General features: G+C 32.3%; 2 protein-coding genes across 4 annotated transcripts; one reads left to right on the top strand and one right to left on the bottom strand.

Annotated features, from left to right (window-relative positions):
- Nucleotides 1-11: 11 nt before the first annotated feature.
- On the bottom strand, nucleotides 12-2398 carry LOC140053904 (mitochondrial import inner membrane translocase subunit Tim13-like). The gene is made up of 4 exons (XM_072098653.1): nucleotides 2363-2398; nucleotides 1708-1835; nucleotides 1314-1382; nucleotides 12-367 (listed from the first exon to the last, which is right to left on the bottom strand). Exons 1-4 carry the CDS (start codon nucleotides 2382-2384, stop codon nucleotides 272-274), a joined length of 315 nt encoding a protein of 104 aa, XP_071954754.1. The 5' UTR covers nucleotides 2385-2398; the 3' UTR covers nucleotides 12-271.
- LOC140053903 (arginyl-tRNA--protein transferase 1-like) lies at nucleotides 1975-27990 on the top strand. 3 transcript variants are annotated; one of them, XM_072098650.1, is made up of 9 exons: nucleotides 1990-2335; nucleotides 5921-5984; nucleotides 6962-7272; nucleotides 7684-7892; nucleotides 9252-9380; nucleotides 9885-10099; nucleotides 10998-11097; nucleotides 23473-23590; nucleotides 23799-25375. In XM_072098650.1, the coding sequence occupies exons 1-9, from the start codon at nucleotides 2233-2235 to the stop codon at nucleotides 23969-23971; spliced, it is 1422 nt and encodes a 473-aa protein (XP_071954751.1). In that variant the 5' UTR covers nucleotides 1990-2232; the 3' UTR covers nucleotides 23972-25375. The 3 variants fall into 3 exon arrangements, with proteins under 3 accessions (XP_071954753.1, XP_071954751.1, XP_071954750.1); XM_072098649.1 differs by lacking the exon at nucleotides 9252-9380 and adding an exon at nucleotides 8660-8788; XM_072098652.1 differs by lacking the exons at nucleotides 9252-9380; nucleotides 23473-23590; nucleotides 23799-25375 and adding exons at nucleotides 8660-8788; nucleotides 27310-27990 and having other exon boundaries at nucleotides 1975-2335.
- Nucleotides 27991-28000: the final 10 nt, after the last annotated feature.

Below are 28000 nucleotides of genomic sequence, written 5' to 3'. Positions count from 1 at the left end.
TTTTTATGCTATTTATTGAATTTTATAACCAATAACACAATACACTTTTCTGTAGTTACATTATTGTTATTCATAAAGAAATTCCTCTTCTGATCATTATTCTGTCACAGCTATCCATCTATACTTCCACAGCAATCAATACATGGTATTGAAATACAATTACATTAAAACTTGAATTTGTTATTAAATAGTTCAAGAGGAATAATGCCATCTCTCTGAGTGAGGTACATCATTTTTTTTAATGTGGTTTACAAATTTAATTATATTTTCTTCATCTATGACGTTCTTTTTGTAATCTTTGATTATAGGCACGAGAAACTGTGTTCCAAGCGTCCATATATCTATCCATGCACATTGCTATGCATTTCTGAAAGGAAAGAAGAACAAGTTATTAAATATACTATATATTTATAATGGTACTGTTATGCGCGATTTGAACGATTTGCGCAATTTAAAATTGCGCAAAGAATTCTTGCGCAATTTGAAATTGCGCAAGGATTTTCTTGCGCAATATTAAATTGCGCAATCAACTTGCGCAAGAAAATCATTGCGCAATTTTAAATTGCGCTGCACAATTTGTAAATTGCGCAAGATAATTCTTGCGCAATATGACACCTTTGCGCAATTTGAAAACAAACTGTTTGTTATTTTTGTTATTGTACTCATTTGTTGTTGAGAATGGTACCGAAAGGTCGATCTTTTTTGTCATTAAATTTAATTTTTAAGTTAAATAGTAAACGTCTAATAATTCGTAATAATTATTGTTTCTAAAAAAAATCCAATCGTTATTAGTCTTATTAATCGTCCTTACTGATATTTGAATTGAAATTATTATATTACTATTGGTATTTATTTATGCCTTCTCCTCATATTATGTGTGACTGTGAATATGGTATTTTATAGAACCATTGGGAATTCGAGATTTTTTTTATTCGGAAAACAAAATTCGGGAGGGAGGCTCCCGGGAGGGTAAGGAAATGCGATATTATCTTCAATTTTGAATCATTCTTAGAAATTACTAAAAAAATATGGGTGTGCATGATTTCACAATCTGTCGAAAAACCTTGCGCAATTTGCAGATTACTTGCGCAATTTAATACGTTGCTTGCGCAATTTGAAACACATGTTTCAATTCAAATTGCGCAAGGAATTTTTTGCGCAATTTTAAATTGTTCAAATCGCGCATAACAGTACTATTGATTTGATTATAACATTAACACTATGAAAGTATTGCATATTATATTCATCATGTATATTTATTACTGCAGAACGCTATTTAAAATAACATTTTAAAAATAAAAGTTTAGGGTTACCTGTTCAGAGTTGTCAAGAGATGTCCCTGGTTTTGTAATGCATTTCTTAAAACATTTATCTGTCATTTTCTGTAAACAAAACCAAATTTTTCCATAAATTAATTTGTTAAATAAAAATGAAAAAAAAAATGGTTTTTAAAAAGTAACATTACATTGTATAATTCTAAAAAACAACACTGTTTAAACCAATGGTGATGCGAAAAATTTAATTTCTAGGCCTAAGCATACACCACCACCACGTGCAGAATCAGACAGGCTGATCGGCCAATCCCTTGCTTGACCGTGTCCATCGCAGTCTGCAAAATAAAATACTCTCTAGCTAGGCCTAACTTATATAGGAGGCCTACACTGCTCATAGAATGGAAGTTTGAGGTACAAAATTTATCATACTCACTTGAAGTAATTCTTGAGCATTTGCTAAAGCTATTTGAGACTTTACTTGGCCCATCAATTGTTCTCTTTGCGAACTATCAAGTTTACCACTTCCACCCGCATGGCTACCAAAGGCGTCCATTTTGTTTTCTTGAAAATTAAAATAAATTCTGTTCAGTCGGCACCTACATGTTGCGTGCATAGATACATATTTCGAGTTTGAACGCGTTATTGCGCCAACATAACTTTTGTGCTTTTATCTCTTTTAAAAAAAAATTTACTCAGTACAGATTTGGGTTCGATCCAAGATTTGATTAAAAACACTCTTTTACCGTTTTATGTAAGCGAAATGCACAGTTATAGCCAAAATACGGAACTTTTCTGTTTCGCGATTAACGCATTGTAACTATTACGTAACGCAAATTGTTCAATTGGGTTTTTGAGAGAAATGTATAAAAGTCAACAAAAACATCTCTCCCTGCCAGCCGCCAGAACAACAAGTAAAAACTCAATTAATTTTTTGAATGTTTGATATAAAAACACAACCATGAGTAGGACAGGGCAAGATTTTAGTATAGTAGAATACTTTGCTGGAAATGATGGGTCACGATGTGGTTACTGTGGCTCAAAAGATACGAATTATTCACGGGGTGAGTTGTAAATATAGCTAGGCCTACCTCCTAGGCCTGCGTGCTGCATGCCTCTCTGGTTGGTTGGTGGGATGCTAGTCAAGTCGCCCCATCGCAAAGTCGCCCCATACAAAGTCGCCCCATACACAGTCGCCCATCGCAAAGTCGCCCCAAAACAAAGTCGCCCTGACACAGTCGCCCCATTTCAAAGTCGCCCCATTTCAAAGTCGCCCCAACGCAAAGTCGCCCCATCGCAAAGTCGCCCCAACACAAAGTCGCCCCATCGCAAAGTCGCCCCAAACGTTAAAAAATAGTTTAAACAGGCCCGTAGCCAGGGGGGGTTTTTATGGTTCGGGCGAACCCCCCCTTTACAGCGAACCCCCCTTAACCAACTGCGAACCCCCATCCCCGACATGCCCAATACCTCACCCTCATCTCCAAAAATCCTCCAAATACGTGCCCCACAGTACAAAAAGTTGTTTGTAAATTGAAAAATTCGTAAACTTGTTCGTGAACCTTCTTCTCTGTATGAGCGTCAACTAGTGATACGTGTCTGTACATTTCTAAAAGCTGCAAATGAATTGCCGATTTTAACCTGAAAAATAAATGTTTGGTCCCTGCATGTAACATGATATTGACGCGTCTCATCGCGAGCTGGCGCACGAACGATTCGTACAAAGGACACCGCCAGACAACTGCGTACCTATAATTGTTTAGATCACTGGCAGTCAGGCAGCATGCATAAAGTATATAGCCTTCCGACGTACATCAGTATTTATGTGTGACTATGAAGTATAATGTATCATAGAGGATTATACCGTAGTGAATATTAATATTTTACACTATAATATCTATGGTATCAAGTACTGACGTAGTTCACATTATGGCATCCGATTATTTTTTTCTAGACCACCAGCCGATACGTACTAAAATGTATCAATATCACCTATTTACATATTTATATTCCTCAACAAATTGCTGTAAATAAATATTATAGATAGAGCTAGCAAATAGCATTTGCCTTCACCCAGTGTGCTTTTTTCGGGGCTGCTCCTAGATATACGTTCGCATTGAACTTGAACGCAAAACAAAATACGGAGTAAATGATCAAACAATCGGCGGTTCCACACAGAGCACGCGCATCTAACATACGGCAACAAATAGTTATCGTCATTTAAATTATCGACGTGTTTGAGGAGGAGGAAAAAAGTATGATCTTTTTGCTCATTGGTTATATAGCATGCTGCACGAGAGTGTCTTTTCCGGCCATCTAGGGGTGTCATTTAACAAAATTGACCCAAATATTTAGTGTCCGAACCCCCCCTTGACAGATCCTGGCTACGGCCCTGTTAAAAGTGCGTAAAATGTTGCAATGATACACAAAATAACACGGAACGTGTAGGCATAAAAGGGGAAGCCCCTCCATGTAGTCTCAGGTCACACGATCGGCACGCTCCCCAATCATCAGAGAGGAAGCCCCCAACTAATCACTCCGCGGTCGCTCTAACGTGCTAGCTTTCACCAGAGGGAAACCCCCGTAATTACTCCGCCGTTGTCGCACTACAACGCACCATCTGAAGATGGGGAAACCCCGTCGGAGTTTTACGATGATATCAGTCGCGTTCGAAATCGGTGGCGTTTAATTTTGGTCGCGATAAAATGATGTTATACGATCTAGATTATTTTTACTTTGGTCGATGAATATTTATTATTATTAGGCCTATATTAATAATTGATTTTTGTTTTTATTTTACACTGAGGTCTATGATGAGAGAAAGATGTGTGCCTTAAAAATGACAATTTGTAAACATAGTTTAAGATTATAGTAAGCCTATTATTCAGCATAATGTCATTTAACAGTACATAAATTTAAATGTGAAATATTTTATAGGGAACGTAGGCTACGTCTGTGTCTTTTATTTTTTATATGCAACAAATTAGGTAAAACAATTTATTTATAAACATTCAGTTTACTATTATATACATAGTATTACAATGAACATTGATTATAAGCCTGGAAATGCAATCCCATCATTATATCCATTATAAAATTGCATCATATCGCCACTATATTATGTCGTAAATGATGACGTGCATGTGTGTATTCGTCGTACGTCCGTGTACGTATTATTCCGTGCCTCTTCACTGTCTTGTTTATTAAAATTAAATAAACACCCGATATGAGGATATTTATTAGGCATGATAATTAGAATGTTCTATAACCAAAAGGGTTGAAAAGAATTTCTTCAGTAAAATGATCATTCTGCTGTTGAATAAAAAGCGACTCGCAATCTGAAACATTCTCTGAAACCAATCGGAGCTGCTCCTTCTGGTATCTGTTTCCTTCTCACAGCTGCTACGTCTTTCTGCTGCCCGTCGGGGATTCCCCTTTTTAAAAAACACGCACACGATAATCATACTGTACGATGGTTTTTCCATGGTCAAAATGTAGCGTTTTAATTTTACTAAAATACCTGCATGTGTAAAACGATCATATCGGCAAAGAAATCCCCTTTTTTTTATTTCTTCATTTTGAAAAGTCATAATTAAAATTAAATAACTATAGACACATAACTTGTCAATAAATGCAAAATGATCAATAAGTAGCCTATATAACATTTATTGTCTTACAACGCTGTTATTGTTTTAACTACTGTAAATATACGAAGGCCTACTATTTATACACTTATTATATTATCCTAAAAAATGAGCTGGTATCCACGCGTAGGTTGAAGAAAGATTCGTAATTGTGGCTCTGGTAACTAATTTTAAAATCATATTAAATTAACATTTTCGAAACTATAAATCAGGGATAATCTTTTCGAAATCTTTTTAGAACTTTCAAACAAGGGACTATTTTTTAATGATTTTTAAAAAGCACATCACTCCATTATAACCTGTAAAATAAAAATTAAAACACAAATTATGTATAATAGCTGGATAAACATTATAAAATATACGACATTTAGCGCGACCAAAGTAACAACGCAATCGATATCAAACGCAACCGCTATATGATTAAAACAGCGTACTACTAGCGGCGGCACTTCCGAAATAAAACCGTGGGCGACTTTGCGATGGGGCGACTTTGCGTTGGGGCGACTTTGCGTTGGGGCGACTTTGCGATGGGGCGACTTTGCGTTGGGGCGACTTTGCGATGGGGCGACTTTGTAATGGGGCGACTGTGCCGGGGCGACTTTGTTTTGGGGCGACTTTGCGATGGGGCGACTTTGTATTGGGCGACTTTGTATGGGGCGACTTTGCGATGGGGCGACTTGACTGGATCCCGGTTGGTGCTGGCTTGTGGGCTGTTGGGCAGACTGCGCTGGCGAAGCTAGTGTTGCAATCCACTTTGCCGTCCCTCTGGCGGCAGGCTGTTGTAGGGAATTTCCCCAATTGCTACCCTAAGTAATACGGAAACAATAAGAATAAATCATGAAATTCACTTTTACTTTTGAATAAACTAAATACTGTATTATAATTATGATATGATTAATAAATATGTTCTAACTAATAATTTGCTTCCAACAGACTAGACAAGTTCTCAAATTGCAATAATTGGCACCAAAAAAAAATTGTCCTCGTCAAATTTTGTCTTTATTTCAGGTATGTGGGCACATAAGATGATGACACAGGACTATCAGGATTTGATTGATAGAGGATGGAGAAGGTATGAACAAGTTTACAGATTGTGATGTTTTTATTTGGTGTCAAAAAAAAAAGTCAATACCAATCCATAGTCATAATCAAGATTGCTTGATATAGTAGAACATTTAAGGGGACCACTGAATAGGAGTTTTGCTATAATGTACTTGTTACTATATTGCATTTATAAAATTAAAATTAAATTAGTCAACATTTTCCTGAGAAATAATAGTGATGCTATTACCAAACAAAGGGACATATTTAAGAAGAACTTTGTTGGATTAAGTATAAAAGAATAATCTATAATTTACAATATTTTATATATTGTTAATCCATCAGATATTATCTATTGAACTGATAGGGTTTTGTTTATTAGAGTAATAATAATAATATAATAATACCACATTTATATAGCGCCCTTTTCATGAGTAATCATGCTCAAAGGCGCTTTACAAGCATTATTACCCCAGTATAGAAACATACTCCCATAATGCAGCCGGTAACCAGCGCAAAGTTGTGTGTAGATCTAACTGGGTACCCATTTATACACCTGGGTGGAGAGAGGCAACGTAAGTAAAGTATCTTGCCTACGGATACAAGCAATGCGGCGAGAGTTGGATTCGAACCTAGGTCTGACGATCGGTAGTCCAACGTCCAACACACTGCGCCACACGCCCTTACGTGTGGGCGTAAATTGAAAAAAAAAGAGTACAGTACATACATCACTTTATGTTATGTTATGTTATTTATTTTTTATTCAAAATTTTTTGTTTTGTTTTTGACGTTATCAAAGTTCTGTTATTTATTTGTTAATTTCGTAGCTTAAGTTAGTTAAGATAAAAGGTACCAAGCTTGATTAGCTTCGGCTATACCTTGGCTACCTTTTGTATTAAATTGTTTGATACAATAAAGAAGAAGTAATATTTAAAATTTGAATTTAACACTAGTTTAATGCTCTAATTAAAGTATAAATGAGAACCAATAACGACATTATATTTTTAGGAGTGGAAAGTATGTGTACAAGCCATCTATGGAAATTATGTGTTGTCCAGCATACACAATCAGATGTCAAGCTGTTGACTTCAAACTGAGTAAATCACAAAAGAAATGTTTAATAACAGTTCGTAAACATCTACAAACTGGTATCAAACCAGGAGACTCCAAAAAAGGTGATGAGGAAGATGCGGAGTCAAAGAATGAAAGTAAAACTAAAGATGAAACTGGAAGTTGTACAAATGACGTCAGCAGTACAAGTGATGCTAGTGATCACTCCAAGTCAACCCACGTAAAACGCACTAAGTTGACAAGATCAGGTATTAAGATATTATTATACAATTTATTATTATTATATATTATATTATTATTATTATACAATGAAATAACAATGAAATAGTATACAAATGAATGACAAAATAACTCCACTTCCAAATACTTGTGTTTGTTTTATGAATGAATTGCCACCTATATATGCACAGTGAGCAGCTATTGCTCTTAATATGTCTTGTCAATGTGCTTAAATAAGTTAATGATAATAAATTAGAAAACGAGGGATCTCCTTATATTTTACATTAACACAATTTACAGTAATTTTAATCAGGACCATATGTAAAACAGGTACAATATCTATACCTGATATGTTTTTATCCTGTATAAATATGTTTTAAAATAAATAAATAAAAAACAATAAATACTAATGGATAACTTTAATCTAAATCGTTTTGTAGGAGTTGGACCAGATCCAAATAAACCACTACGGAAGAAAGCCAAAATATTGAGAATGGAAGCAAAACGGCACAAACAAACCCATTCTGCAGAATCATCTAGTCTAGAATCACAGCCAACAAAAAATCATCAAAAGTCTTCAAATGAACCGAAAAGTTTGGAAGATTATTTAAGTGAAGAAACAATGATGTCTACTGCTCTAAACATAAAGGTATACAAGATAGATCACTAATCATAGGATGGAATACACTATCAAACTAGTTTGACAAAAATAGTGTGATGTGCCCAAATATGGTAGTGGTATCATCATGTCCATATATGGGCATATAACATTTTTTGTCACATAAAGTTTGATAGTGTAGACAAGGCTTAAGAAAGTATAAATGATAAATATCTAAAATCAACTAAGCCAAAAACGATAACAGTACAAGATTTTATAATTGACAATTAAACATTTCATTATGACAACAATAATTTAGATATGATATTTGTAGAGGGCTGAAAATCAATCATGCATATTATTATTCATATGACTGAAAATCAAAAATGCAAATCCATAGATCAAAAAAATAGATTTTCCAGAATTCATTATTTCTAGAAAGCAGTAGTAATCAATCGAATAATTTGTGGTGGAATTAAACACATAACCAATTGCATTAATATTCATATATTTCTCTTGTCAAGGCATGTTTTTACATACAATATCAAACTGATTCGTTTTAAAACTATTGTTGGCCATTCAACTTGAATTTGGGCCAATAAGAATGAATCTACTGGCCCCAATGGCCACTATAGTACGAGTATCTGCTAAAACATGTTTTCACATACAATATTAAACTGATTTATTTTAAAACTATTGTTGGCCATTCAACTTGAATTTGGGCCAGTAAGAATGAATCTACTGGCCCCAATGGCTACTTAAGTATGACCTTAATAATGTCTCCTGAGTATCTGCTAAAACATGTTTGTTTGTTTCAGTTAAGACTTGTTCGCTCAAATCCTCCAAGCTCCGAGTTTGAAGAAACCTTTGATGATTCATATAAATTATATAAACGATACCAAGAAACAATACACAAAGACCCACCCCATAAGTGTACAACGGGACAGGTGCGGATATTAAACAAAAAAAATGGGCTTGAAAAAACGAAAATGTACCTGATCACAATTTTCTTCACTTTTGCTGGCATAAATTCTAGTGTTAAACCATTACAAATTCTCGTGTGAACAAACCATTACAAATTCTAGTGTGAACAAACCATTACAAATTCTCGTGTGAACAAACCATTACAAATTATAGTGTGAACAAACTATTACAAATTCTAGTGTGAACAAACCATTACAAATACTCGTGTGAACAAACCATTACAAATTATAGTGTGAACAAACCATTACAAATTCTAGTGTGAACAAACCATTACAAATTCTAGTGTGAACAAACCATTACAAATTACAATGTGAACAAACCATTACAATTTCTAGTGTGAACAAACCATTACAAATTCTAGTGTGAACAGACCATTACAAATTCTTTTCTTCAAGCTCACTTGTTTTCTATTTTAATTAATTTTAGATTAAATTGATCAGGACAGCACCCCCTAGTTTAGAATATCAAGAATCGTTCAAGGAATCGTATGAATTATTTCGCAAATATCAAATGACAATTCATAAAGAACCAGCATCGGACTGTACTGCACATGATGTAAGTTCATTAATATAATAACCCAGTAAATCTACGGCGTGTTTCCCCAGCCAAAAATTAACCGAAAATTAACCAATAAACTACCGGTGGAAACATGGTTTAACCGATTCCAAACGAGAAAAATTAACCGATAATTATTGAGTGAATGCAATAATTTTTAACCTTTTACCTCTGGAAAAATTGTGATGTGATTAGGCATCTGGTTGTTTTGGTAATGACTGATCATGCGCACTTTATTGGTTAAAAAATTAACTGGATAATTTTATTTTGGCTGCAGAAACATGGCCTTTATCAGAGAAAGCGCCATGGGCTACCTCCACTGACAATGCAAGTTGAATATTTACTGTGTTCATAAACACTAGTTATCAGCGTTGAAATTAGATCCTACTTTTGTCAGACTTAATTTAAAATATTGAGTAAAGATTGAAATTTAGTAGAGGAAGAGAAAGAGAATTTATACAGTAATTATTAAAATTTCCTTTATATTTCTTCTTAATTTTTTAGTTTAAGAGATTCTTATGCGAGTCACCATTGGTAGAGGAGTACAGGGAGGATGGTCCAAGCTGTGGTTATGGATCATTTCATCAGCAATACTGGTTGGGTGGTGTCCTCATTGCGGTCGGTGTTTTAGACATTCTTCCTCACTCTATATCATCAGTGTATTTATATTACAACCCAGATTACAACTTTCTTAACCTTGGAACGTATAGCTCATTGAGGTAAGAGCACTTCAAGTAATAAGTATTAAACTTTTTTTTGAAATATATATTTATACTAGGCGACCTCTTCAGTCAAAGACTGGTCTCCCAGAGGGCCCAGTTATGATCAGTGGCTGTGATGAACTAATACACCGGGGTAACCCTCTACTCGTTTTGAAAGATGTACTAGGTTCTTTAAAGTGCACACGAGCTAGATGTGTACACTGGACCTATGGTTTATAGTCCTTATCCGAGAAGACTCATTCTACCACCAGAACCATGGAGCGAGTGAGCCTCGAACCCTTGCCGATGTTATGGCTACGTAATTACGATTCCACTGTCTTAACCGCTCAGCCACTCACTCAGTAACAGTGTAGACAGCTTAAGCCGGCCACTCACTCAGTAACAGTGTAGACAGAGCTTAAGCAGTAAAAAAGAACTCCCATACTTATTCACTATTAAGCAATTAATACACCTTTTCAGGGCCTTATTAAGCAATAGTTATGCTACAATGACGAGTAAGCGGAAAACCGCATAGCTTGTTCTACGTAATCTGTATCTATCCTGGGTGGAAACTGCCTGTCCACTCCATGTTGTGTGTAAATGTTCATAAGGAATAACATAGATTCTATATTTTTATTACTGTTACCGCTTGTCTGTGTAAATTGGCCTTTAAGCAGTTGCTATACATTTATTTTAAATGATTAATTTAGAACCCAATTCTGTCTTCTAGCATTTGGCTAAGTTGGTATCGTTGAATATCCTAGGTGTGCCATTCTTTACTTTTATTTACTAGAGGGCGCTGATCAAGCTATAGCCATCACGTTTTTCTTTTTCTTTCTTCGCTCTCTTCATTTTTTTTTCCATACATATTGGAAAAAACCTCTTTTCAGCTATTTTTACTCTTGTTTTTTTCCAGAGAAATAGCATTTACCCGAGCACTGCAAAAGGAAGCTGCAAATTTAAAGTACTATTATATGGGATTCTATATACATTCCTGTCCAAAGATGAAGTATAAGGTAAGACAAAGTTATTTCCATTCAATATTTTTGTGCATGCTTGAATATATTGAAGACAAACTTTTTAAAGTTAATATGAATAAAGGTAGTGGTGAACTCCACAAAAGAGAGAACAAAAATTGAAGACAAACTCCTCCTTTGGGGACCCTATTAAAGGGAACACTTTGTGTTGTCCCAAAGTTGTTCCTTACAATGTAGTTTATTTGTGACCAAAATGTATCAGGTGACGTCATTGCCCGCTCTGTTATAAACAAAGCAAACGGCAGACTGAAATTTCTGTACCGACAATCATCATTTCTTAATTCACATTGTCGCAAAATTCTTAGTTTTGCTTTAATCCAACCGATGTTCGATTATTCGGTTTGCTCATGGTCTTCTACGGTAAATAAAAATTTAAAATCAAAATTACAAACGACTCAAAACAAAATGGTTCGTTTTATAAAAAAGTTAGGTCCTCCTTGTTTTATTTTGGTATTTTTATATTTGCCAATTTTAATTGTATGTCTGTGATATTTTATGTACTGATGCCGAAATAAATCAAATCAAATCAAATCAAATCAAATTTACTTAGACAATTTTGTTGTGTTAGTTTGCATTGGTAAAATAACATCTACAGTGATCTAGCCCAGTGTGCTATTGGTGACAGCTCAATAGATCAACAGTGGCAGGCTAATAGACTGATGGTGACAGTTTAATGGGCTAGTGGTTAGAGGCCTGAGGGCTAGTGGTGAAAGCCCAGTGGGCTAGTGGTAAAAACACAATTGGCTATGTTCACAGCTCGATGAAATGGCAGCCATGTTTAAGATTGATATCCCACTTTGGTAATAATGTTATAACACAGTAGAACTCGCCCATTGTGACCTCTATTAAGGGGATACCTCTACTAAGGGCAATCTTGCGTCTCTTGTTGTCTCTATGAATACTATTCACTACAAATGTTGAAGAGTTGTGTTTTCGGTGCTGGCGCCCTCTATTTAAATATGGTAATACAGTATTACCAGCTATTTCACCCAGTGATTTAATACTGATATTATTCAGGGGAGCATCCAGGATTTTTTAAACAGAGTAATGGTGCTGACATATAACATTAATAAGTCTCTCAAAATCGATATAAAAAAATATCAAATTTTATTTTTTCTTTTTTGAATTACCCTGGTATTGATGATAATAAATTTGTTTTTTAATATCTTCAAGTCAGTTGTACTGCTGTAGTACAGATGTGAGAGCTACCCTTGTCAAATATAGTTGAATAAATAAATAAATATCACCCCTCCTTCCTAGCCAACAAAAAATCTTTACTATAAATAATAAATCATAAGAATGTTGCTTCTTTCATATTGTACAATAAGTGTGAGTAATGCTTGCTCGTAAATTACTAATGAGAAATACTCTAGTAAAAGTTAAAACAATATTGAACTCCATGTGGTGAAGTAAAAGAACAGTTAGTACTGTCTTTGTTTTAGTATATACTGGGCTCATGGGAGTTGGGTTAGTAGAGATGGACCACCCAATACAGGAAGATATGGTAGACCATGGTAAACTACCCTATAACAATCCACTACTAACCTCAATCTACTCTCTTTGGTAAAATATGTATAATAGTTTCAAATTTAGAAATACAATTTTTTATAAAGGCCAGAAATGTGAACTTTAATTTTTAGCTTGACAGAACAATAACTTTTAAAATTGCAGATGAATTTCTTTTATATCATTGGGAGTTGATCCTTCTCTCCATTGTATATTCATTTTCTTTCTAGATTCCTCTTTTTAAAAAAAAATAAAGTAAAACATTTAGTAGGATTGAACTATAGCAATACACCTGAATAAATTGGTCTTATATTGGTGGTTGATACTGTATTGAAACATTGGCTGAAACTAGTAGTATAGTAGCCACAATCATTCTGGAAAACTGTAGCTATGGTCTTACTTTATACTGGAGACCTTATCAAAACATTTCTAAAAATAGTACCGGATTAATAGCCATAAGCCTTGAATACATTGGTCTTATTATATTGGAGACTTATATCCAGTTCTGCTATATTAAAACCCTAGCCATGGTCTTATATGGAGACCTATATCAAAACACATGTAAATTAATAGATTAATAACCATAAACTCTTGAATACATTGATCTTGTATTTGAGACTTAGATATCCAGTCTTGCTTTATCAAAACCATAGCCATGGTCTTATATTGGAGACATTATCAAAACATTTCTAAAAATAGTACCGGATTAATAGCCATAAATCCTTGAATACATTGGTCTTACTGTATATTGGAGACTTAGAATATCCAGTCTTGTTTTATCATAGCCCAAGCCATGGTCTTAAATTGGAGACCTATCTAAACACCTGTAAAGTAATACTGGATTATACTAATAATAGCCATACACCCTTGAATACACTGGTCTTATATTGGAGACCTATATCCAAACACTTTAAAGTAGTAGTAGTACTGAATTAATAGCCATAAACCCTTAAATGCATTGTTCTCGGAGACTTTATCCAGTCCTATCAAAACCCTAGATCTTAAATTGGAGGCATATATTCAAACCTCTACAGTACTACATTTAACTTGTAAAGTAACACTACAGGATCACATAAACTAGGATGCTAAGAGATCATAGTATAAAAGGTGTGCAAGGTTGATGACCTGTAAGTTGTTCGTTATTTACAATGCCCCATTCAGAGTTTTTAATAGCCCTTGTTGGCCTATCAGGATTGTAGTTCATGAGTATCAATGCAGCTCAATGTACAATAGCATACTTGTGCACTTTGTAAGTGTTTTCAAATGTCCACTAGGTCATTGTCATCTAGATGAGCTGCATTCAATGTACTGCGCTCATTTATTCATCAATTTTTAAAATATTATTATTAACATATTGAACTTATTCAAGATCATATTTATATGTGATATGAAATTGATATGGAAATATTGAAGTTATTTATATCAGATTTTTAAAATGTATTGAACTTATTCAATATCAGATTTATATAAAAATTGTATTGAACTTATTCAATATCAGATTTATAAAAAAATTTATTGAACTTATTCAATATCAGATTTGTAAAAAAATGTATTGAACTTATTCAATATCAGATTTACTGTATAAACAAATGTAAACTTGATTCATTATCAGATTTAAATATAAAAAATGTATTGAACTTATTCAATATCAGATTTATATCAAAATTACTGGACTTATTCAATATCAGATTTTCAAAATGTTTTCAAATGAACTTACATATTCAATTAAAGATTTATATGAACTTATTCAATATCAGATTGATTGAACTTATTCAATATCAGATTGATTGAACTTATTCAATATCAGATTTATTGAACTTATTCAATATCAGATTTATTGAACTTATTCAATATCAGATTAAAATACTTTATTATACCAACTGAAACATTAAGGTAGATATAACTATGAGTCATTTGGATTCAATTTTCGTTAATTTATTGAACTTATTTATCAGATTTAATATAACAATTGAAATTTTGTAAATGTTTGTGAATACAGTAGATACAATATAGATACCATTCATTGTTGCTATATATTAATTATAAACTATTCCGTAGGTCATTATCATCTTAAATAAATATTCCACATACGCAAACTTATTGAACTTACAGTATGATAGCATTGTCCGTCCCCGGCTGCGTATAAATGTCCGCCCACGTATAAATATACACGCTAAGATTCCAAGGTCATCAACGTTTGATAAACAATCAACAAGTGAAAATTAAGACTGTAGATATGATAGTGTAGTCATGATAGTTTGTATTTAAATAAGCTGTGTATTCCCAGGTCATTGCCATATTGGTGAACATTCAACTTGAATTATTACTATAATGATTAATATCAATTGAATTATTAACGTTTTTAACTTTCGGTATTTGATTCAAGTTGCCTCAGATTGTACTTACAGAATTAACGCCTCTGTTAGTAATTTTGGTATTATATTTAATAATTTATAATAAATTTTTACTTTGTTAATCGTATAAATTAAATATAGATGTACAGTCCAGTATTGCATAACGACTTTTCGTTTTCTCGACGCGCAACGCTGCAGTTAGTAATTTTGGTGAGCTATTCAATAATTATAATAAATTTATTAATTTATACCTTGTTAATTTCTAAAAATTAAAAATAGATACATACAGTCCATTATATTATCATATGGACAAAGATTCTACATGAATATGATTATTCTGTTTGATTAAATTAATTGATCTATATCTGGTAATACTTTAGTACACTATATAGTATGATTACTAAATAAATATTATTGTTATTACCACTAATCAAAAGTTGTATAAATCAATTAATAAGTTAATTAATGACTCCACTTTTCATTTTAAGTAACTATTTATTAAGTGTGGTAGATCAGTAAACAATACTAACCACAATCAGGTACTTGGTGTGGTCAAAACCACAGACAGGCTATCTCTGATAATTGGTCTACAACACACACACACACACGATTTACTCAAGCAGAAAGGTAAACAAGCAATGAATGTTATGATTTTTAATATTATTATAAATAATAATAAACAAATGTATTTGAATTTACCTGGAAAAATCAACTACTTCAAAGAATTTACATTAGCAATACTGTAATAGCGAATGTAGTTGTATTAGATTGTGGGATTGAATATGTATTATTCAAAATGAGTTGTCTTTAATACAAACATTAATACTTACATTTGAAATTAGTAGTATAGTAATACACTAGTAGTATAGTAATACACTAGTAGTATAGTATGATAGTTAGAAAGAAATAATTACAGTGTTTTCATGATTTCATATATTAAATTATTAATCATAATACTGTATTAGTAATAAACATGTTGTTATTGTTTATGTTATGCTAGATATTAGATAGATTAACAACAAGTCGATTTCTTTTGTATTGGTATTATATTAGTTGTTTCTATGGAGCTATTACAATCTAAATTCAGTTTATCCTTTACATTTTTTTAGTATAGTAATGATACTGTAGTTAGAAAGAAGTAATACATTTTTTCCTGATTTCATGAATTATTAATCATAATACTATTATTAAAGATGTATTGTCCCCCAAAAAATATGAAAAATGAAGATTAATAAATGAATAGGTTATTTTGTAGTTTTAATAAAGTTAATCCCTTCCCGGAAAAAAATGAAAAAGATAATGTTTTTTCATATAAAATGACAAAATAAATGGTCAAATTCACCCAAAAACCCATTGGGCTGGCAGCCAATTTGACTATTTTTTACTTTAATTTTCATGTAAATACATTTTTTTTTTTATTTTTTTTTTTGGAAAACAATGTCACATAATAGGTATGGCATATTCAACAACAAAAATGTAAAAAAATTATTTTTTTCAGCGCGACAATACAATTTATTAGGTATTAATATTATGCTAGATTTTGTGGTAATTCCCTACCAACAAGTTGATTTCTATTGTATAATTATATCAGGAATCGTACTCGTCATTGTCGTCATCAATATACCTGCTGTTTTCAATGTAATGCATATGTCAGATGTCCTTGTCATAATATCAGAAATGTAAAGATTAGGGCGCTTATACACTAGACACTTGAGATTCACCTTGAGGGCAGCAGCAGGTCACATCTGTTGATATAGGTTATTATATGACCCTTAGAATTATGAAATCATTATTGGAAATAACATCGTGAAAAAAGGGTGGGGAAAGGGACGTAGTACTAGTAGTATACTTATATCAATAGTTTCAGCAGGTATTTGTTAATACAACTCCCTAGTTTCAATAACAGGTTGAAGAGTTAGGATTATGAGCTTTCAATTTGTGACAAAATAACATACCTTCCCGTCGCCTTCGCTCGTCTTAAAAAAATCTCCTTTCCATTCCGACTTTTAACACTAAAACGTATGGCCTAAGCACCTTTACTTCTGCTGCCTCTTGCTTATGGAATGACCTACCCGCCTCTTTTAGATCATGTTCTTTTACTATTGCCTTTAAATCTGCCTTGAAAACTCATCTTTTTCTTTTAAATTGAGCTCTCTCATACACCGCGCCGTTGTTCACTTACTGCTGGAATTGGCGCATTACAAATTCGTATTATTATTAATGTGGAAAAGGGTGTGGGGAAAGGTGACAATAGTATAGTATACTACTCAATGTATTATTTTTGTAACAACAGGTTGAGGAGTTAAGATAGAGAACTTTTGTTTTCTGCCAAACTAGGAACTACAAACAATAGTCAATTTAATTTATTGTGTGTATGTAAGACATTTGGTTGAACATACTTATTAACACAGATTTTATAGATTCTAGGTTAAGAACACAATATTCACAGGTCATAGGTCGTCACAAAATAACATTTGTCACAAATGTTATTTTTTGACAAATTTGTGCCTGATGATGGAGATACACAAAGAAAAAGATTACATTACTGGGGACCATTCATCAAATGTTAGTAATTGACAAGTAGAACTTGATGGAATGTGAATGTAAAACCATAAACTAGACTTGCTTATTTTCTACAAAATACTCCTTTTCTGACGCCGATAGTATATATTATGACTTCTATATTATCTAATGATATAGGAGGTTTAACTGGGGGTATGGACCAATGATTTTAATAGCTAATGAAATAACAAATTGGTATACAGTAGAGTGAGTAGGACCTTTGAGACAGTGAGACGTTCCTATTCAGGGGACACTCTAGGGACACCACTCTCTAGAAACACTTTGTTGATGCCTGAAGAGGCACCCTTAGATAACCATTTTACTATAGACCCCCATCGACCTATTAATTTATATTATACTGTAGGTTCATGGTTTTACTTTATTTCTTGTTTTAACAGTATGACCAACCACTAGGAACACCCATATTAGGGGAAAACAGTGTTGATCCCAATAATATATAGCCGTTTTACCATGGACCTATAATTTAATTTAATTTATAGGTCCGTGGTTTTATTGTATTTCTTCAAATATAAAATTCTTCATAAAAAATATGCAACTATCTTGATCTAGTCTTGACGTTGTTTAGTTAGTAATACTGTAGGAGTGGCCATCGAAACCAAAATAGAAACCAGACTAGAATTCATCTTTTTATTTTAAAAATACGATACTTAACTTTGTTTAATTATGTAGGATAGTTGACCTATGTTTCTAACTACAGAAAGCCCACATTGTTTTATCAAGTGGTTTTGTTTTTATTTATAGTTTCTTTTATTTTGTTTTCTTCTTTCTTTTTGTGGTCTACAAATTAATATTTATTTCCTTTTAGCATATCCTTTATTTGGATATGAATAATATTTGTATTTTTATGGTTAAAATATTTACATCATCTCTACAATAACGGTTGTTTTCGTTTGTTGTACATTAGTAGTAATTATGACGTTATAATTTTTGTTTGTTTGTGCTGGATATTTACATAATTCAATTCCTATCAAATAATACTAAATGGTACGTCGTCTAGTACGGCAAAGATAAACTAATATCTTAGGTTTTAGTTTAGCATGACTATCAATAGTATTTTTTTGGAGTTAGATCAGCTCTAGACAGACACAAAGTTGTTTCTTGTTTAAAATAGAATATTTCCACAAACCCCAGTCTAAAATTGTTTATTGTCTTCCCACCTACAAAACAGAAGCAATGTTTTGAAAAATGTTATTTATATCTTGTTGATTTATTTTACATGCTACTATTCAAAGAATTCCTTTACATTTATAAGAAAACAGCCAGATTTTATTTAATGAACTTGAATATATTATTTGAACTGGTTTCATATCAGGTAAATCAATATTATTACCTTTTATACTATTTTGAGCACAAAGGTAAATACCCTAAGGTTGAACTGCGAGTGGGAGGAGGAGAGTAAATATTGCGTGCATTACCTGCTGCTGATAAACTCAGGGTCAATGAACTCAACAACTGGTGACAGTATTGTATTATTTAATGTAAACACTACGGTATTTTGACTTTGTTTGAACCGAAAAACCACTGTTAGGAAGCTTTCCAGTCATTTTACCTATTCTCGTATTACTTATTCCAAGAATGGAACCCTCTGGAGAACGCCTGACAGGAAAGAATCCTTCCTATAGGACTTACAGACAGACAATTATTGGCGTGTTTACCCCCTTGGCTGCACGTGACAAAGTACATGTTAAACTTAGTCTAAATACTTTGTTAATTTATCACTTTAATTTTACATTCTACCAGACATGTCTTTCCAGTTTCCTAGTACACTAATTAGTGTACAGGTCAATTCAATTCAATTCATCTTTTATTGGTCTAATTTATATAAAATAAAATCAGAAAATTCTTGTTAATACACTGCAGTTAAAATACATCAACAATGTCAAAAACATTAATTTAAAAAAAAGTACAGATAATATTTAAAAGTTAAAAAATAATTTGTATAATACAATAAAAAAAATGTTTTAATTTTTTAAATATACATCAAAATTTATTTTTCTATTTTTATGTCTCACAAACAATCTATATACATTATTGATAACAATTTTCTTGTTGATGATCCAATTGATTAAATTTGTAATCTGGTGTTTTAAAAAATGTATTGATACTTGAACACTAATTTATAAACACAATATAAAAAATCAATGGTGTCTATACTGTAGGTCTGTTTCTGCTGCATAGCCCCAATAATTTAACTGTTTATTTCAAATTCAAATTCACATTTATTTACTCATCCTTAATATAGTTTCATAGCATAAATGATGGCAAGGATCCTGCATAGAGAAGTTTACACTTCTGTTTACGCAGGACCCTTTTACATAAAAACATTTCAAAATAGATTTAAAGTATCATTTTTATATTTACTGCATTTCTGTTCAATTTTTGCTACAAAATAACCGTTTAAATCAGTGGGTGATCTTTGACAAAAATCGTTGGAATTACCCAAAATACAATTAATTTATTCACACCGTTTTTAACCGGTTATTTTTATGCAGCAGAAACAGGACCTATATTTCTACCAGTGTTCCATACTTAATTATTTTAAAGCTATTCAGACAATAAATGGGATTGATTGAAGTGATATTTATAGCTCTCACATGAGTACTGTTTATCATCCTTAATGATATATTGCTTAATTGCCATATGTGGTATTGGAATGTTACCTGTACTGTATTTAATAACAATATTTATTCATTGATTTGTAATTTTATACCACCATTTTATATTTAAATACCACCATTTTATATTTAAATACCACCAATTTTATATTTAAATACCAATCAAGTTAGCCACGCTCTTGTTATATTTAGATACCACAGATGAAAGTAACCCCATCCATTTCATATTTAGATACTACCTGTAGTAGTATTATTAGCCCCTCCCATTTTATATTTAGATACTAGTAGTATTATTAGCCCCATCCATTTCATATTTAGATACTAGTAGTATTATTAGCCCCACCCATTTCATATTTAGATACTAGTAGTATTATTAGCCTCTCCCATTTTATATTTAGATGCAAGTAGTATTATTAGCCCCATCCATTTCATATTTAGATACTAGTAGTATTATTAGCCCCATCCATTTCATATTTAGATACTAGTAGTATTATTAGCCCCACCCATTTTATATTTAGATACTAGTAGTATTATTAGCCCCTCCCATTTTATATTTAGATGCAAGTAGTATTATTAGCCCCTCCCATTTTATATTTAGATGCTTGTAGTATTATTAGCCACTCCCATTTTAAAGTTCGATACCACCGAATGGTATTATTAGCCGCTCCCATTCTACTGTTAGACATCAGTTTCTAGCCATGCCTATTTACCACCTGAGTAGGTATCTGTCCTCAGTACACATCTTGTGTATGATTGGCAGGCCATACTTCTGCTATAATAATCATGTGGGAAGTGGACTTATTATGCTTCCTTTCCTATATTGTATGAATACAACGTCCTTCTATCCAAAGTACATCATCGTCATGGTATTCCTTCCTACAACAAAATGGCTCTATAATATCCTGTGTGTTTAATTAAAATCTTACACTGACTGTGATTTATAAACTTTATGTATTTGTTTGTATTCCATATTTTAATAATACATTTAAGTTTGAATGAATGTAATGTAAAAGTAATATGGTTTAAACAGAATGAAAAAATATCAACCGTTTTAAATTAAGTAGGTAAAATGTTGTGGTGACAGACCATCTATGTCCAAAGGCCAATATCTATGTCCAGAGGCCAATATCTATGTCCAGTGGCAATATCAATGTCCAAGGGCCAAAATCAATGTCCAGGGGCCAATGTCAATGTATGGTTTTATAAAAAGCCAGTTATGTTAACTCAGGGCCATTATCCTTTGAGTAGGGTCCCTTAAAAGGCCATTTTTTGTGTGTCAGGGTGCATGTGAATTCCTTGAACTAGAGTTCTTTCACAGCCCTCATTGCACTTATGAAGGCTATGCTAATGTAATGTGGGATGATGGTAAAGGTTTAACATCAGTCAGGGACATTCAGCACTTCCTGAGTAGTTATCATATCATATCTTCTTTATCTTTATATGGAAATACAGTACAACCACAAAGCTTAAGTTATTACATGTATAATGTATAATATCTCAGTTTCATTTTTATATTTAATTTTATTTAATCAGTTTGCGTGCCTTATATAGACATGGTATAAAAGCTTTAAAGAGACAAGGCACACTTCATGAATTATAATATTTTATCATTGGGAGATTTTGAATAAACTTATCAGTGGCTGAAAAGTTTATTCAAATTTTCAAATTCAAATATTCTTTATTCATCCTCAATCATGAAAATATACAACAACAATATATGAGAACATAAAAAAGATGAAAAGGAAACACATAAAAACTCAAAAGAGCTTGATTAGTTGTGTCCCCCTATGTCCCTAACTAGCCTAAAAAACTAAAACATAAATAATAAAAAAGCTAAATCCGGCAACAAGTATTATTTTTAAAATTATTTGTAAAATGATAATAAATATTCTTTAAACAATGATTTAAATATATATATTGATTTGGTACTTATTGTAGTCCCAGTAAACTTCCATAATAAATTTAGAAAGCAATCCATTACAGAAAATATTAATATAACATTATATACAGTAGCTTTAAATTAACACATTGCTGCTGTTACATATTATATAGTAATCATATTAATACATAATGCATTGATAATATCATATCTTCATATTTACACTACCGAACATATTTGTGGTAAAGCAACCAGGTTTTGGTTTGCGGTGAACCACAATATTTATTTATAAAATACTGTGTAGTGTTTTTGTTTATTTATTGATGATAGACATTATTATTGTTGACAGATATTGTTGTTTAGTGAGCAAACGTGTGTGTTTATTGTCTGATTTATTTACATCATTACATTACATATATTTTTGTTCATTCTGCATATATTTATTTATTGATTATCCATTTATTAATATGTGATATTACATTAATTAGTAGACACAAGTTTATAGTGAAGTTGTGACATTGATACGTTGTTACGTTGTTAACGTTTTCCGTCTTCCGACATTACGCTTTCCACAATTTGTTTCTGTTTATGGCAGGATGGTTTGTTATTGTGTTAGTGTTTACTAGTCCTTGTAAGTCTTTCTTTATTTGATTCATCCAGTTATTTCTTGGTCTTCCTACGGGTCGTTTTACTTTCCTGTTAGTTTCCTTCATTGTTTGTTTGATTGGGGTATCATCTGGTAATCTAATTATGTGTCCATACCATTTTAGTCTCCTTCGTTTAATTCTTTTACTCCATTCTTCTTGTTTTGTTATCTCGTATATTTTCGTGTTACACACTCTATCTGTTAATTTAATATCTATCATCTTTCGCAACATTTTCCTGTGATTTTCCTCTCTTGTAATTTTTTGTTTAGTACCCAGAGTTCACTGTTATATAAGAAAATACTTGCTATGTATGCGTCAAACAAACGGGATTTCACGTCTATAGACATCGTTTTGTGTTCTAGCGACGACTTCAGCTTGTTATATGCCATAGCTGCTAGTGATTTTCTTCTTTTAATGTCTTTTTCTGTGTCCAAGTTACTACCGAGGTATTTGCATTCTTCCCATTGATATTAGTATTAATATATTTTAACCATATTCACTATTTATAAATATTTAAGTGAAATTCAAACTACTGTGGAATCCTAAGGGGCAAGCTCTATTCAGAGGATACCCCTACTAAACACGGGTTGTACATGGCATTTACTCTGAAATTATTGATAGAAAAATTATCTCAGATTTCTAATGTGACATGCATATTTTTATGTGATATGGTTCAATGGTAGAGAATCAAACCTGCATGTTAGAAAGCATGGGTTCGATACATGTTTGTGCTATATTGTCTGTTTAAAATGATATATTGTCCATTTTAGGGACAGATAGGAAGTTCATTTCTACTATGTCCAGAGGCGTACACCTGGCAACCAATAGAAGACTGCCGTCCTAAGCTAGATGAAAACAAGTACATTAGATTAGACAATAAAAATACAGGTAACAATGTTTACTATTTTGATACCTAAAATTAATTATTTCATCATATAAGATATGTTATATAACACCTAAATAAATTCCTGTCATTTGATTGGACAATTGTGGGTCACATGTCATACAATAGTATGTACTATTGTACGGAAAAAAATTTTCTCGCATATCTTCTTCACAACAATAAAAATATTTTTACTTTTTTTTTAAATCATAGCTGATTCGGAGGTTGACATAAACCAAATCTTGACTCTACACAAAGGGCGGGCGATGGAGTACGGTTTTTACAAGACGATGCAAGGCTCGCACGCAGACAAGGAAGAAGTGGCCGAGTATGGAAATCTTGTAGGGCCCGTATGCGCATACAGGATGCTGTTATACCGTTCATAGGAAATCATAGTTTGAGGAAATTAACCCTCTGTTCTAACTATTACATATTACCGTACCTTATAACCGTTATATGCCTATATAAGGGCATACAAGTCCATGTACAGCCATGATATCTTTAATTTCAGAGAAAACAGGAATTTAATGAAACCTTATAACTTATAAACTACATACTATATTAAGTTTTATACTGCTTTGTACTTTAATTTGTAAGTTATGTTTTAAATATGTCAATGATTTCCTAATTAATAGAATATATTTAAAGAGAACATTTAGATTATATTTATAAATACATTTATATATTGGGAATTAAAAGAACAATAAGCATTTTTTAATTTATAATTATTTATATTTATTATATTGTATGTGTAATCTGTAATTTGTTTTTCTTAAATTTTATGTTGTTTTATAAACTTTTTAGGTTATAAATAATTACTAAATTTAGATATTTGTGATTCTGCTACAGGCTGTCGGGGAGAATTTCACTATTTTTAGAATCTATTTGCTCCAGGATATTTATATACATGAGAAAATGTTGAATTGTAATGTATGTCGATATGGAATTTTAAAATAATGTTATTTTAACATGTTTTCCAGACAAAGCTAAAGATAAATTGTATTTTAATAGAAAAAGAAGTCAGACCTATATATGGGACACCCTATTAAGAGGACACCCTATTAAGAGGACACCATATTAAGAGGACACCCTATTAAGAGGACACCCTATTAAGAGGACACCCTATTAAGAGGACACCCTATTAAGAGGACACCCTATTAAGAGGACACCCTATTAAGAGGACACCCTATTAAGAGGTCACTCTATTAAGAGGACACCCTATTAAGAGGACACCTTAATAAGAGGACACCTTATTAAGAGGACACCCTAATAAGGGACACCTTATTAAGAGGTCACCCTATTAAGGGGTCACCCGACTAAGGGGTCACCCGACTAAGGGGTCACCCGACTAAGGGGACATCCTATTACAGGGACATCCTATTAAAGGGGCACCCTTTTAAAGGGACCATTTGTTTGATTTTAAATGCGTCCTCTTCTTGTTGGAGTTTCTATATAGACGGCCTAAAAAAATTGCCATGATCCATAATGTTAAGCTTAAGCTCTGTCTACACTATCAAACTAGTTTGACAAAAAAAGTGTGAGGTTCTCAAATTTGGTGGTGATATGCCTAAATATGGTAGTGATATGACATCAGGTCCATATATAGACACATCACATTTTTTTTTGTCGCATAAAATTTGATAGTGTAAACAGAGCTTTAGTTCCTGCTTGGATGCAAAACAACAACCTTAATGTAAGCGAAGGATCACCCCGACCTTTAACCTGTGATGCATTCAAAACTGTTTTGTGTATGAACCAATCAAAAATAAATAATTTTTTTCAATCATCGATTTCTTGATTACAATACCAAACTTGTTGTTTCTCACTTTCATCGTAAACAATGCACATCCTGGGCTTTGACCCCATGCTATTATCGTTGCTAACTTTTGTTGTAATACTACTTTATTACTAGTATACTACCAGGCAAACAATATACTATTATAAATATTACCTTTCTATTCTTTTGTTGTCAACTTCTGGAAAGGTAATTTTAGTTTGAAATTTACGTTTGCAGTACAACAATCAATTATCTACTATAATTATAATAATAACTGTGTTCGAAGACACTATTAGACCAAAATAACTTTATTAGAAGAGATCAAGACTATTACGCCAAAATAACTTTTTTTTCAAATGGCCAAGTTACGAGCTTTTTATTTTTGGACATAACTAGTTACTATGGCTCTATAAAAAGATGATAACACAATATATGCACATATATAGCAATATTATCGCATAATAATTGAATTTTAAAAAGTGGCTATTTTGGCTATTTTTCAAAAAAATTCCTGTACTATAGTACAAAAAAATGGCCAATTTTCGACCTTTTTATTTTTCGATAAAACTGGTTACTATAGCACAATTAACATGCGCAGAACCCATTAGTCGACTCTGCGCATGTTTATTATGCTATAGTAACCATTTATGTCAAAACTGGTTACTATACCATTATACCAAAATAAAAGGGTCGAAAATCGGCCATTTTTCGAAAATTTTTTTTAAAAAATGGCCAATTTTCGACCTTATATTATGTCAAAACTGGTTACTATAGCACAATTGTCATGCGCAGAACCCATTATTCGTCTCTGCGCATGTTTATTATGGCCGTTTTTCTACCCTTTTATTTTTTGACATAAATGGTTACTATTGCATAATAAACATGCGCAGAGACAAATAATGGGTTCTGCGCATGTCAATTGTGCTATAGTAACAAGTTTTGACATAAATGGTTACTATTGCATAATAAACATGCGCAGAGGCGAATAATGGGTTCTGCGCATGTCAATTGTGCTATAGTAACCAGTTTTATCGAAAAATAAAAAGGTAAAAAATTGGCCATTTTTTGAAAAAATCCCTGTACTATAGTACAGGGAAATTTTCGAAAAATGGCCGATTTTCGAACCTTTTTTTTGTTGACATAAATGGTTAAAGTTGCATAATAAACATGCGCAGAGACGAATAATGCGTTCTGCGCATGTCAATTGTGCTATAGTAACTAGTTTTGACATAAATGATTTTTAAATTTCATATTTCTTGTTAAAATTTTGAATATCTGAATATACCACAAGGTGTATCATTCCCTAAATATCCCCAAAAGCTAAAAAAGTGATTTTTGAAAAATGTGTCAGTTGAGTCAGGGCAGTATAGTACAGGGAAATTTTGATATATTTTTATTTTTTCGATTTAACTAGTTACTATAGCTCTATAAGATGATGATAACACAATATATGCACATATATAGCAATATTATTGCATAATAATTGAATTTTAAAAAGTGGCTATTTTGGCCATTTTTCAAAAAAATCCCTATCCATATATCATAATTGAATATTGGAAAGGTCCACGTTTCGGAAAAAATAGTTTATTTTCTTATTTTGTAATTTAATTATCGTGAGTGATTCACATTACTGTAGAGTTTATCTACCAAAATAATATTATTACCTAAACAAACAGGTGTTTCTCTTCCTTATTTAATAAAAGTCAAATCAATTAATGTTGAAATTTCCTTTTTTTGAATTGGAGATATTTATGGTTTTGGACAGTAAAATCGGCTGGCATTTGTGATTCTTTTAGATCGCATCCATTATAACCAACATTCCTCCATAAATTGAAACAAAAATAATTGTGCGCATGCTCAAATGTTTCTAAATGTTTCTACTGTTGCTATTTATCATCTTTATTGAATGTTGTAGTTTTATAAGAACCTGTAACCTTCTATTTGTAGGACAGACAGACAGAATCTGATAACAGACAGCACACTGCACATGATCCTGCCTTCGCTATTTTAGCCTACGTTCGTCCGTCACGAGATGCATGCATTGGTTGCAACTGTGTTCTGGTTGTTTTCATATCATCAGCTGAGTATTATAGGATCTTTTCCTGTCGTTTCAAATTGATAAAATAACCCCCAAAACCCACAATTGCAGCACATGTGATTAATTTTATTAATCGTACATCAATTATGTAGAACGTTGAAAGCAATTGTTAATGACAAGTGGGGTAATAGTGTTTGATAGATACGCATGCGATTAGCTTCCTGTCTTACAATTGGCTAATGCATGACTTTGCATAATTAATACAACAGGTGCATACGTGAACATCTTAAAATTACTGCCATTAAAAAATTGTTGTATAATCTAATTTTGGCAATCCTTTAGCAATTTCGATATCTTATTTATTGTTGATATAATTGTTTTTTTTTAATAATTCATTTTGTAATATTTGCCAAACTAATCTATTTTGTTTCCTCGACAATTATAGATAATCTAGAACATATGCTTTTCTTTTGAATTTTACGGCGTAATGTAAGGCTTGTTAAAAGTTGAAATCCTTTCTTCCTATAGGAAATGAACGTGATATGCGGACAATTTTAACATATTATCTTTATATTATAACTTAGGCCTTTCAGTTTCTAC

This window comes from Antedon mediterranea, chromosome 7 (assembly GCF_964355755.1).
Source record: "Antedon mediterranea chromosome 7, ecAntMedi1.1, whole genome shotgun sequence".
Lineage (NCBI taxonomy): Eukaryota > Metazoa > Echinodermata > Crinoidea > Comatulida > Antedonidae > Antedon > Antedon mediterranea.
The sequence above is the reverse complement of the archived record's forward strand: the minus strand, read 5'-3'. Positions and strand labels throughout refer to the sequence as shown.

Bases quoted from the DNA above. Each gene is read 5' to 3' on its own strand.
- LOC140053903 (XM_072098650.1), top strand. From the start codon at position 2,233: ATGAGTAGGACAGGGCAAGATTTTAGTATAGTAGAATACTTTGCTGGA. The intron at 10,100-10,997 runs GTAAGAGCACTT...GTTTTTTTCCAG, and splicing joins GGAACGTATAGCTCATTGAG to AGAAATAGCATTTACCCGAG. The intron at 11,098-23,472 runs GTAAGACAAAGT...TGTCCATTTTAG, and splicing joins GTCCAAAGATGAAGTATAAG to GGACAGATAGGAAGTTCATT.
- LOC140053904 (XM_072098653.1), bottom strand. From the start codon at position 2,384: ATGCAGCACGCAGGCCTAGGAG. The intron at 1,836-2,362 runs GTAGGCCTAGCT...TTAATTTTCAAG, and splicing joins GCAGCACGCAGGCCTAGGAG to AAAACAAAATGGACGCCTTT. The intron at 1,383-1,707 runs GTGAGTATGATA...TTTTGTTTACAG, and splicing joins ATGCTCAAGAATTACTTCAA to AAAATGACAGATAAATGTTT.